The sequence below is a fragment of the Dipodomys ordii genome, unplaced genomic scaffold (assembly GCF_000151885.1).
Source record: "Dipodomys ordii isolate 6190 unplaced genomic scaffold, Dord_2.0 Scaffold11, whole genome shotgun sequence".
NCBI classification, from domain to species: domain Eukaryota; kingdom Metazoa; phylum Chordata; class Mammalia; order Rodentia; family Heteromyidae; genus Dipodomys; species Dipodomys ordii.
Window position 1 is genome coordinate 12,963,758 of NW_012267227.1, and position 13,539 is coordinate 12,977,296.

General features: G+C 37.0%; 2 protein-coding genes across 4 annotated transcripts in view; both read right to left on the bottom strand.

The window, feature by feature from the left end:
• Slc12a1 (solute carrier family 12 (sodium/potassium/chloride transporter), member 1) overlaps nucleotides 1-610 on the bottom strand; it is an 81,806-nt gene extending 81,196 nt beyond the window's left edge. For all 3 annotated transcript variants that reach the window (XM_013010100.1, XM_013010099.1, XM_013010101.1), the window contains exon 1: nucleotides 519-610. The gene's annotated coding sequence lies outside the window, so the exon portion shown is untranslated. The remainder of the gene's footprint in view (nucleotides 1-518) is intronic.
• Nucleotides 611-5,909: 5,299 nt separating this feature from the next.
• Nucleotides 5,910-6,155, bottom strand: Ctxn2 (cortexin 2). Its single transcript, XM_013010090.1, has one exon. It carries the CDS (start codon nucleotides 6,153-6,155, stop codon nucleotides 5,910-5,912), a length of 246 nt encoding a protein of 81 aa, XP_012865544.1.
• Between the last annotated feature and the right edge of the window lie 7,384 nt (nucleotides 6,156-13,539).

A 13,539-nucleotide genomic window follows, 5' to 3' on the forward strand; every position in this document is an offset into this window, starting at 1 on the left:
AAAATACTATTATGGAGACTTTTAAAAATATGAGCATTTGGAACAAGGAGACAAGTTACTATTCCCAATAAAGTCATATTCAATATTGAGGTAAAATCATTTTCTAGTGATTCCCTTTAAAAAATATTCTCAAACATTTGCAAGGTTTCTATTGGACTACAAGATGAACTCTATGATCATTTTCACAGTCCCACAGTATGACCTCATCTTAAAACATTTTCTGTAGAGTAATATCTCTGTTGATATCATAAAATTCAATTTTTTTCCAAGAAAATTCTAGAAAGAGGTGCTAAATACAATTAAAAACTTTAATATAGTCATTAAAAGCTATTTCTTCAAATAAAAGCAATCCCAACTTACATTCTCAGATTACCTCTCCTGGTAGAATTATAAATGACACCCTTAGCTTTTTTAGTTTTTCACAGCATCTCCCTTGTCTTCTTGTGTAGTCCTTAGAATTAACTTTGTAACATAATATGAAGTGTGACTTTTACCCAGCCCAGAAGTGCCTCACTTACCACCCAAGAGCCTTCTTCTGAGGGAGTGGAACTTAACTTCAGCTTTACACAGGCATATAAGAGACACTTAGCTTTCAATCCAGAACCTTAGGCTTCTTCTTATTGGTTAGAACCTTTCTTAAGAGAGATGACTTCAGTGATTGGCCTGAAATAGTACTTAGAAGCCCCACCCAGATATTAGCCTTGGGGAAACCTTAAGTACCACATCAACTAGTAACTAGTAGTAAATCATTAATCTTTTTAGGCAGGAAATAAAGTTTCTTTAGTTCATGCGTAGAACTAGGTTGCTCAACAGCAATCATTCAAAAATATTGCTTTAGTTGTTTGGGACTAGATAAATGGAGTCTCATGGTCATCTTATTTATGAGTCCTCATGAGCTCCCTCTCTGGAGAAAAAGCACCAAAATATAGTCCCCAAAACATAACCTCAATACTGTAAAACTAGAAAAATGGTGCCTGAAATGATTATATCTTAAATATTGCCTTGACTCCTTTCTGTATGGAAAGTAAGCAAATTGAAAGGAGAACTAATGATTTGTTGAAAATATTTCTACCTATTGGGAAAACTGTCTCAAGCAGAAAATCAACGTATGGGTGGGTACATTTCCTAATGGCAATACTTAATGGCCTGTTTGCTGCTACCTGGATTTTTTTTAAAAAAATCAAACTGTTTTTGAGCTTTGTTGAGATGCTTTTGCTCAATTCTGTAAGTTGGTGATTATGGAGACTGCACAGACAATTCTTCCCTGCAGTTTCTATCACTGGTTTTCCATCAGAATGACTGAATGAGTCCTTCTAATACCTAATAAGAACCTATCAAAGTAGATTCCAGTTGCCTGCGTACCTTGGTGTGGTGCATTATAGTGGTTGAATATAAACTCTAGCGTCCTTGACTTCTGTTTAAGTTGCTTAACCACTCTATGCCTGAATTTTCTTTCTGCAAATGTAAGTGTGGGTAATAATGGTACTAATTGTGAGCTCATTTGTGTTACAGTTTAGAGCAATAACAGTTTGTATGTATTCTCTGGTTTTGCTATTTTAGCATTATGTATAATCAGAATGTTAATGCAGTACTAGGGTTTTGAGATCAATCACTAGAGATTGGGTAGTGCCCTGTATATTAAAATAGAGGGAAATGTAAATTAATGGGCAATGAAAGGATGATAGAATGGCACCTGGAGATACCTGGTAAAACCATTCAGACACTCTTGGTGAATGTTACAGTACACAGTCAGATGAATGTCTTGAGGTTCTATCAGAAAGAAAGACAAAATTACAAAGATGTACCTGTATCCTACCTAATCTTTTCTTAAAGGCCACTAGTAAAAGGTGCTTGTTTGTTCCACGAAAGATTCTGACTCCAGTGCAGAAGTCCTTCAAGCAAAGGAATTTTAGATTCAGCTAAAAAGAGATAGAGTTATTTAGAACGAGACTGGGGGCAGCTAAAATGGAACTAGGACCTGAAACAGTTGTATTCACTGGACCGGGATAGAAGCTATTCAATAACATCATCCAACCCTACTTGCTCTCAGGAGCAAGTTTATTCTTTAACCATTTTCCTTTCCCAAAGGCTGTGAGTGCTGAGCGCATGCAATACCAGTCAATTTCTTTTTCCTTGCTGTCTGCCTGCCTGACTACGATGTAGTGTGAATTAGTTTTAGTCCTGGTCTTACATCAAGCAGACATTTTCATTCTGAGACTTTTATCTCTTAACTGTGAAATGAAAGTCTTTGTTCTTTATTAAGGGGATTCAGACCTCCTGGAACAGATGGGAGATAGTTTGGGGGATATGGATGAAATTACACCATCCATAATGCTAACCTTGAAAGGTGAACCTGATTTAGGCTTTCCAGAGGTGTGAGTAAGCTCACAGAAGCATACCTATGTGAAGGTATTCACCTTCATCTTTCCTCCTGCTCTCTCAGACAAGGCTTTTACAAAGGAACAGTTGGAATTGCTCTGGGTATATAATATGTCTGTTTATTCCAACTAGCATTTCACGACATTTCCATGTTCTATCCATATTACAACCAGGCTTTTGAATTTATATGTATTTCTAGTTCTGAAAACGCATAATACACAATTCAAAAAAAAATCAAAGGCACATAGTAGGCCATAATTTGCATAAAAATCATAGATGAAGACTCTTGCTTCATAGCCTTTGTCTTTAGCAGGAGTATGAAGGACATTGCTGAGAAGTTATTTGCAAAGTTTGTGGGAGTTAAACATTCAGAAATATTTTTTTTCTCTTTTTTTTGGTGGCTTTCTTCTTTTTGAAAAAAGGTATGGCCATGTTAAATGTTAGCCACTGAAGTGGAACGTCTTGGTGGGTGGGATGCCTACAACTTAGACATATTATATCTTTGAAACCACTTGGGAAACACAGATCACACGGAAGAAGAAGAAGTGTAATAGTCTGGCATAGATGGCTTTAAAACACATCTGTATTCTAAATGCACTGGGAGATGTGAAACATCAGGGGATCGCACTGTGGTCTTGCCGTTCCACAGACTAGAGCAGTAACCACGTTAATAAGATGTAGAATATCCAAGTTGGCATTAGAGACTACAGTAGATATCAGACTGCCCATGTTCAGTTCCTAACACAATACTCCTTAGCTTTGTGACCTTCATCTGACGTCAGTTATTTGTTTATACTAGGAATTGAACTTCATGCTTGCTAGGCAGATGTTCTATTTGAACCTCAGTTCTTTTGCTTTAAGCATTTTTTTTCCCTTTCAGATAGGATATCTTGCTTTTGCTCAGGGAGACCTCAAACAGTGGTCTTCCTATCTCTACTATTGCCTGGTCCACAGGCATGTACCATTATGCACAACTCTAGGTTTTGGTTTCTTCTGGGGGAAATTTAGATTAAAAAAAAAATGCCCCACCCTAGTGGCTCATACCTGTAATCCTAGCTACTTAGGAGGCTGAGATCTGAGGATTCAAGGTTGAAAGGCAGCCCAGGCAGGAAAAGTGTGAGACTCTTAATCTACAATTAACCACAAAAAGCCAGAAATGGAGCTGTGGCTAAGCCCTACACTTGAGTAGAAAAGCTCAGGGACAGCACTTAGACCCCAAATTCAAGCCCCTGTACTGGCACAAAAAAAGAAAGAAATTTAAATAAAATGGAAACAGTCCCAAATATAAAGGATGATATGAATACCAAATAAACAGAAGGCACCTAATTTAGTAGAGCTTCAGTTAGATGTTACTCTGATTTCTTCTTATCATACTTTATTGTCTATAGTCCCAAGTGACATACATGCTTGTATATTTATTTATCTCCTCTATTTTCCCATTTAGCTCAACTTAGTTGGACTTTTAGAATTATGTAATTCTACTTTTTCACTTTTCAATGGAAGAAAATGGAGACCGGATATGCGAAATATCTTACATGGTTTCTTGTCTTTTCTTTTTTTTTTGGTACTGGGGATCGAACCCAGGACGTTGCACTTGCTAGGCAAGCGCTTTGCCACTAGCTACATCCCAGCCCTCTTACATGGTTTCTTAAGATCAGAAAACTTCTATTGCTACTACTAATGAAGATACATTTAAATACTACATGTTATTTTTCGAAGTGCCTTCACGTACTACATGTTATTTTTCAAAGTGCCTTCACGTACATTATATCTATTAGTTCTTTGCAATATTCTTGCCGGATATTCAGGTTGGAGTTCTTATCTTCATTTGCATATATGCAAAATAGTTTTCCCTTAAGTAAATTATAGCTCTTGGATAAGTCTACATTAAAACTGAAATTGCTGAGTTTAGGGTCCTGGACCTAGAAAGTTTCTCATGGTATCTCAAATCCTCATCTTTAGGTCTCAAAGTACATTTGTAGCATTTTTAGAATAGTAGACTTGAAAGGGTTTTTTTTTTTTTAAATCCTCTGGTTAACTCCCACAGAGATTAGACAACTGGGTGAAGATTGCACAGCTCTAGTGGTGGTAGACTGGACTTCCTGTTCTGGTAGAGAGTTCCTTCTGCTGGGTTATTCTGGCTACTCGGTTTAAAAGGTTACTTATGAGGTGGTGGTGAAGGGAGTGTTGATAGGAGGCAGATCTGGTTTGGACTCCAAACTAGATAGGGTTTTCTTGCAAGAGATTCTACAAGAACTAGAAAAGCTTTGTGAGTTTTGAGAAGCTCTAGGACCTGTGCTTAATTATAGGGTTTGAAGGTGTTGGCTTTTGAATTTTTTTTTTCATTAGGAACCTTTTATAACGTATGGCTGTTATTTAAGAAATCACATTCTGTTTTTATTTGGACTAAGGGTCCCTTATGTTTAAGACTTGATTCATTTCAGTGTTGGGGGAATAGAGTCCACCACTCAGAGATAGCCTCATGTAAAAAGAGGACTTGATTGGGGAAGTGGATACCTGAGGGGGCCAGGGACACAGCACAGGCTCAGGGAGCTGAAACTGCGACCCCAACGGCCCACAAGCTAGGGTTTTTAGAGGCAAAATCTATGTGGTCAAGCCTGGCCACACGCAGGTGGCCAATGGGATTGTAACACACACAAAGATTGCATCGTTATGTTAGTGGCCTATGGGGTTACAGTCCGTCTCATAGTAACTGATCGAACCTATTATTCTGGTTTGAATTGGCATGCGAATTTGGGGGTCCCCACACAAGGCAGGCGGATATTCTTACTCATGGTGGGGGGGACTTGTACATTCCAGAAACATCATGTCATATGCCCCAGCATCCTTGAAGCTGGGGGTTGTTACAAAGACAGCTACAGGAGATTTATTACAAAGATAGCTACAGAAGGATACACAATGTGCACACCGAGGCATCTACTCTCTTGAAGCAGGATGCAATCAATCACAAGGACGCACCCCAGGCGCCATTCTAATTGGACAGGGTATGAGATAGGGCCTGAGTCCGTGTGAAATAGGTTTTAAGGTCTCCCTTTATGGCCTCTCTGTTTTTAGTAAAGGGTCAATTTCTTGGCTTAGTGTTTCTCACACAGTCTGGGACCTTAACAGACTAGGAGAGCCTTCTCCTCCTTAAATTAAGAGCCTCTGTCTGGCATATAGAGAGGGTACTTGGGCACTGAGGAGGAGAGGAAGAGGGATACCTTTATGTAGTCTATTAGCCTATGAAAGAATGCAGTCCTCCAAGGCAGATGGTCAAGGTAAGAACATAGGCACTTTGGGTGGCTCTATTCAGTAAGGACCTCAAGGAGGAGAATGGGGTTGGATGGAGGAAAAGGAGAAACCCCAACAAGCGCTTATCATTTACACAACATGGTGGATAAATCAATCACAGATGTTTATTGAATTCAGTGAATGAAACGCACTTCTCTCTCCTGCACAATCGGGGTGATTCCAAATGCATCTGCCACCTGTCTCAAGGGCATAATCATAAAACTATGAATCTGGAAAGCTCACGCAAGTGCATATTCAAATGTTCCCTTATCGAACTCTTCCACTTCATCTTCCCATGTAGAAGAAGGCATGCTACTATAGGGGTCTAGCAGAATTTTGAAGCATCTGATAATAAGAAGTCCCAAGAAGATACACAAAATCCCAACGAAGGCAAAGCCAGTTTTTTGCTCCAGAGTCAAAGAGAAAGCTGAGACTTCGTTGACGCTCATCTTAGCTGAAGAATTCCCACAGTAGATGCTACTCATTATTCACTGGTACATCATTGTGGCTCTTCAGAATTCCTGCTGGAACCAACTCTTGGCCTAGGAACAAAAGTGGATTCAGTTTAGTCTTTCTCTTGTATAATATTGGGTAGAAAATTGTTCAAGAAATCCTGGCATTTTTCACATCCTTTTAAACTTGTGAAAAGTATTTGAAAGCATCATCAGCTATGGATCGGAATCAAATTAACATGGGAAATGCTACTGTCAGAATCAAATTAACATGGGAAATGTTACTTTTACCACAGCAATTACAGAATTACCTTTAAGGACACATAAATCTATGGTTCTAGATGTAAAATCAAGTATGAAAGTGGGTATTGAGATAAAACTAAAAGTTTTGGTTCATTGTTAGATGGTTGTCACTATTGCTTTGATCTGAATTGACATTTATTTTTAATTTATTTTTTCTGCACATGTAAATAATACCATCCATAAGCACATATATGCTATTCAGACTGTTTAAAGTCCACTTCATGGCCTAGCTACAGTGCCATTTTGTCTGATACACTTTTTGATTTTTTTACACAGATGTAATATCCATTTTTCATCCTTTTAAGCTTTTGTGCTTCTATACTTGCATTTTCTTCTCTTCTGCCATTCCATATACTAACTGCCACTTTCCTAGAGAGCAAAATTTGTGTTTGTAAAATTGCCTTAATATGTAGCAATTTTGCAACAGACAAGAAGCAGTAGTTGTGGGCCATTAGCTACCTCCCTACCTTTCAGAATCCTCTCAGTACATATAAAATCCAAGTTAAACATCCTGGCTTCTCTGAAAATTCATCTTCAAAGCCCTCCACCCAGCCAAATTTCTACATTCCTACTGTATTGAGTTTCTAAAATTACCACTAACATATGTAGGAAGTTTACATTGAATTGTAACAAAATAAGATTTTTAAAATTTAGTTTAAAAAACACATGAAGTCTTAATAGGATAATTAGGTAATTAAAGATTAAAAATGCCAGGCGCCGGTGGTTCACGCCTGTAATCCTAGCTACTCAGGAGGCTGAGATCTGAGGATCTCGGTTCAAAGCCAGCCTGGGCAGGAGAGTCTATGAGACTCCTATCTCCAATAAACCACTCGAAAACCGGAAGTGGCGCTGTAGCTCAAGTGGTAGAGCGCTGGCCTTGAGCTGAAGAGCTGAGGGACAGCGCCCAAGCCCAGAGTTCAAGCCCCACAACCGACAAAAAAAGTAAATCAGATTACTAATGCATAGTCACTCTTCTTGAGAATACTGACACCAAATAGCTTGTCATATAGTCACTGATAATGTTAAACTTGATATTTCTCATATTTGTTGTTCTGTGTGATAATTAAAAAAAACATTTATTTTAAATGGCTAACCATTGAGGGGTTTTTATTGAAATTTCAGGAACAATTAAGACAGAAGAAATGAGTGGTAGTGAGTAAAGGAATAATCAGAATAAGGCTGTAGCTTTAACAATTACTCAGCAAAGAAATAATTATTCAAAAAGTGCTGTATTTTATAATAGTTTGGATTATAAAGAAACTTTGCCTTCAAACCATAAGTGGCAGAAACATTTAATATATTTAGAGTATGTTGTTGAATTTCTTTCTATTAAATAATTTCTTTGCATTTATTTGTGCATTTATTTAGCGTCAGAACTCTAGCACACCCTAAATAATTTTAGGATCGCTTAAGTAATGATCTTTCTGAGGATTAAGTTCTTGAATTTTCTATCCTGCAAGTCATGAGGAAGAAGACTGAATACCTAATGATCTTGTGACTTAAGCGGAACTTTTTCTGATTCTGTTCTTGTTTTTATCAGTAAAAGTTAATTGTGGCCGGGCACCAGTGGCTCACGCCTGTAATCCTAGCTATTCAGGAGGCTGAGATCTGAGGACTACGGTTTGATGCCAGCCGGGGCAGGAAAGTCTGTGAGACTCTTGTCTCCAATTAATCACAGAAAAAGCTGGAAGTGATTCTGTGGCCCAGTGGTAGAGCACTAGCCTTGAGCAAAGGGAGCTCAGGGACAGCATCTAGGCTGTTAAGCTTTTGTGGAGATACATGAGCAATCCAGTTCACTTGTTTACTGGATGGAGAGACTGAAAAACAGAAGGTTTCTATATGGAGATGTAGGACCAAACATTTGTCATGTATGTGACTGATAATGATTTAGACAAATTTGAATTGCTTTTCACTATATTAAACCTTGCTAGGCTATAACATTTGATATATATATATATATATATATATATATATATTATTTTTTTTGGTTGGTCATGGGGCTTGAACTCTGGGCCTGGACGCTGTCCCTCAGCTCTTCAGCTCAAGGCTAGCGCTCTACCACTTGAGCCACAGCGCCACTTCTAGCTTTTTTTGCTTATGTGGTGCTGAGGAATCAAACCCAGGGCCTCAGGCATGCAAGGCAAGTGCTCTACTACTGAGCCACCTTCCCAGCCCTAACATTTGATATTTCAAGGACTATGTGGGTAATAGGCATTAACCTGCTTATTGATGGATACGTCATATGCAGCCATAAATTCCCTTCAATGACAGACTGGTTATCCAGAATCTGGGAGAGTTGCTAGCAAAGTCTTTAGCTGCCATCTTCTTTCATGATTTGTCTCAAATACAGAGGAGTACCATATTCAAAGTCATGGCCCTTTCCAGGGAAGATGATACTCAATGACTGATTGTCATGATATGAAGTATGGTTATCTTAACTGAAGCGGAAGAGCACTGAAGAGTTCACCCAGGACTGGCTGATTCTGTCATTGGATACACATCATAGCTCACTTTCTTTCTACTCAATCCTGTTTAATTTCCCATTCTTTTATAGGTGTTCAGTCTGGGGACATTCTTTAGTAAACATCTGACACACTAAATTCTGTCTCAGGCCTGGTTTCTGAGGATTCCAGATTGTAATAATTTATGTCACAAAAATTAAAACACTAGGGTAGTTTTACTCATTTTCACTAATACATTCCACTGTTTATTTTTCCATTAGGTCAATTTGCCATCATGTGTAAGTAGCCTTAATTATAGTTATAATATTGTCTAAATCATTTAGATATTTTAAAAATATAGTAATTTACCCAGAAGCATAGGGTCTTTTGTGGAGTTTATGAAGTTGACTCTTGGCCAGTAATGAATCCCCTAGATTGTGTTTTCCTTAGTAAAACCTACCAAACAACAAATCATACAAACTAACAAAAAAGAACTCTCAATCCCCAGATCTCCACCTCCTAAGTAGCTAGAATTACAGGCTTAAGCCCACACATCAAGGATTTAGGACCTTCTTAAATGTGGATATATAGAGTAATGGCACATTTTCAATGATATTCTCACATTTCTCCTTTAATCCTTTTGAAAGTTGAAATGTTTATCTGTACTCATACTTTGGCAGCTCTCTCATGGTAAGTAATCTCTGAAAGGTCTTCAAAACATAGCTGAAAGTTATAAGACATCTTATTCTGGGAATTTTAACTTATTTTATATGTTCAAAGATTTTTTTTAAAACCAGGTAAGGGTATGAACAATTAATGTTCATATATAGAATCACTTTATTCATTTAAGTAAATGAAATATAAAACTCATTCAGTTTTATATTATTGTGAAATATTCTCCTTCTTTCCTTTCTTCTTTCTTTCCTTCCTTCCTTTTCTCTCTTTTTTTGTGGGCCTTGGTGTTTTACATTTGCTAGGAAGGTGCTCTACCATTTGAGCCATGCCTTAGCCCCACAATACTCCTTTTTTGCTGAGGGTAACAACCAAGTATTTTAAGAGGTAGGGGTAAAGGAGAAATCTTAAGTTAGGCAAAGTCACTGCAACTGAATACAGAATTTGACTCTGTACTCTGTATAGACTAATGCCAAAATAATATTGGGTTTAAATATTTTCCAGTAAGAAAAAAAATTCATGAAGTTGTTAGGAAAGACCTAGTTCCTCTTCCTTTGAACTCTAAAAATCATGTGAGCCAAATTATGAAACATCTTGACTACCAGGTTAAGAGTTTGACCTTTGTTTGCCCAAAGATTGATTGATGATGAGACTAAAGTTGCCATAAATTTGAGGGATAGATAGTGAGCATCATGGAGAGAAATAGTAGTAAGTATGTGAGAGCCATTATGGGTTTGAAAGGTATTTATAATGATATAGGGTATAAGATTTGGCAGCTGATGTAATGTAGTGAGCCATGGAAAGAGAGGTATTAAAGATGACTGCACTCCATTAAGCCAGAGAAAATTTTAAAAAAGATAATATAGATAAGAGAAACGTATAGATTTAGAGAGTCAATGAAAAGTTTAGTTTTGGATGTTAGGAATTTGTAGTTTAAAATAAGCTAACAAGATCATTTTGTCTAGCACAAAATTCCAGGTGGGGAAAACACTTTATGTTATGATTGTGAAATAAAGTTTGTATAGAAGAAGCTATTCAGGTTAGAGATAGCCCAATACACAGAAGTATTTTCAGATCGAAATTTATGAGGAAGAGCGATCTAATTTGCCTAGGAAAAGGAACACCAAGGAAGACACAAGATACATACAAATATTTAAGGTGATTTATTCTACAAAACTGGCTGGACTTATTCTAGAGTGATCCTTAATTCCAGGAAGGCTCTGCTTGCTCTTACCAGATAGGATTAAAGAAAGGTAGAAGAAATTTGCAATAACCCTAATGCATGTTCCTCCTGTAAAAAGAAAACAGAATCTTCTAGTAGACTCATATACATAGTGCTCAGAATTACTAATAGTTCTGTAGTAGGAAATTTACCTGCAGTAAAGAAGGCTAGGGTTTCTAGAAGGAGGCGATAACACACTCAAATTCTGCAGTGATGATGGAAACTAAACACTGCAAGACTAGGCCTTACATTCAAAGTTAGTTCACTATTACAAAAAGAATTTAGTTGAGTGTTCTGGAATGATTTAAGAACAATAGAAAATGAGAAAATCGAGTCAGATGATAAAAGGAATTTGATTTAAAAAAACAAGTTTTATTTACACAGAGTTGAAGGTACAGGGTAAGTCATTAGATTTTTAATCATTTTCAGAAGAAGGGCATGATCTTATATTCAGTTTTCCATAGAAGAGCCAAGCAAATTCACCTGGGGCTCAAAGAAGTTTAAAATTAGTTTTTTTTTTTTCACCAAAGCAAATGGTCAAGGAACAGCAATTTTATTAATAGCTTAAGAGAATAAAAATTAGATTTTTATATTTACCATTCAATCCTACTTTACAGTAAAGATGAAAATTGTTCTCAAGGAGAATAATTAAGGCAATATTCAAAAGTTCAAAAAGTCTGACCATTGCTGCAGGCTGGGCCTACGTAATTAAAACAAACAAACAATATCGCAAGCAATTATCTAACAGTATGTTCAGCCAATAGTCTTTGTAATTAAGCCATATATGTAACGGTTGATATCCTGGTCCTAGACTTTTGCCTACATTTTCCATTTTATTTAAGATGTGAAATAAACAACTTGTTTCATTTAATATCAAGTCTCAAAACCAAAGTTTTGGAGATATATTTCCATGTATGTTCAGCTCTGTGTTTTTCTATTAATAGGGATTATGTGATATAAAATATTGTCATCAGTTACAACACTGATTTCATCTTAATTAGTAGGGTTTCCAAAATGCTTGACAAGTTTCCTTTGCTGGGAGAGCTCAGAAAACACAAAATCATTAGGTTCTGCATAACAGATATTGTGGTGCCTACCTCAGGAAAGAAACATCATCTTAATATCCTGTTTACTGGGAAATAGAAAATGAAATAAACATAAGAGAAATGTAGATTACAAAGTAACTAAACTATTAACTGAGGAAAGTAGTTGAGAAAAGGAACTTTGCAAAAAGGTAGAATAGAATGTAAAATGGAGCGATGGGTCAAATTTGTTTTAAATATGCTATACTACAGAAAAATGAGAAGACTTATCAAAAATGCACAGATTCAGTATCTGGGTGCATTTAAGTGCATTTTTATAATACTATTAGAAGTGATAAAATACTGCCTTGAGCCATTCTCAGTGTAATTAATAGTTAGCTTCTTTGGAAATGAAGAACTGGGTTGAAAGTGCATCATTTCTTTCATGGCAAATGTCAAACACAGGCAGGGATTTGTAAGGCCTGTTGAGTCATAGCATCGGGCCAAGAGTATACCTGTAGACATCAAAAGGCCCAAATCTCATGGAATTGCTTTGTTGTTAGCAAGCAGTAACTGAAAAAATAAAAAAGAAACAAAGACCATCTATGATCAACTTATACAAATCATACCATTGTAAATAGTCAAGCAAAGATAGTATTTTTATACTGATAAGCCTTTCATATACAGGAATGTTGTAGGTGATGGTTATTTCTTCTGTGAAATAACTTTATTGATGAGGAAGATCAAAAATTTCAGTTTGCAGAAACATACTTATTTAATTTCCATTCAGCCATACATAACTGCCGTAGGCAACGAAAAAGAGAATGTACCCACAAAAGCTAAGAAAAGACTTCCTGTCTTCATTTTAATCAACAGGTTTTCCCCCTTTTGTTTGTTTATCAAGTAACGCTTTTCCAAATAGCAAATCTCAGTTAAATACTATCAGAATAGAATATAATGTCCTAGGCAAAAGTTGGATATAATATTCTCAATAGTAATGATATGACATATATAACTTCATGAAATGACACATACAAGAAACCCAAACTAAAAAAAAAAAAAAAGCCCTTTTATACATACACATACCACATAGAAAGGTTATCAATCCCATTAAAAGTAAAGAGGATTATTGAGGCCACGTCTGCACGGAGCTGATCAATAGGAATGGAATGTGTTGTAATCAAATGAAAACCTTAAATTACAAACCCAGATGTCTTCATCAGAATTTCTTAGAGATCCAAAAAACCTTGGGATCTTCAAGAATCCACCCTCAAACCCCTTCAGATTTCAATCTGAGAATTTCTCTTTCTAGAGACTCTTTGGAGAGCTCCTCTGACTCTCAGTTCCGTCCAAAGCACTGGAAAAACCTGACCTGAAAAATTTCAAAATGTCTCACTAAAGAAACCCTAGACCGGCGTCGTTATCCTACATTGTTTGTCTCTAGTTCTCTTTCTACAAATGAAACTGAAGGAAGGCTGGAAACTTCCCACCGCATTTGCATACATACAATGCAATTTGGGTGCTGTTTTGACAACAGCACCAGAAGTATCAGGAAATCTCTCCTGTTTAGAATATAAATCCGTGGCCCTGCCGCCTCTCCCCATCCCACCTTCACCCCCTTCCCCCACCTCCTGCTCTCTGGCTTCAGAAATACAAGTGAATCAGGACATACTTCTTAGGAAGGAAGGAAGGAAGGAAGGAAGGAAGGAAGGAAGGAAGGAAGGAAGGAAGGAAGGAAGGAAGGAAGGAAGGAAAAG

Excerpts from the sequence above, each read along its gene's own strand:
- Ctxn2 (XM_013010090.1), bottom strand. The coding sequence starts at position 6,155 with ATGAGTAGCATCTACTGTGGGAATTCTTCAGCTAAGATGAGCGTCAAC.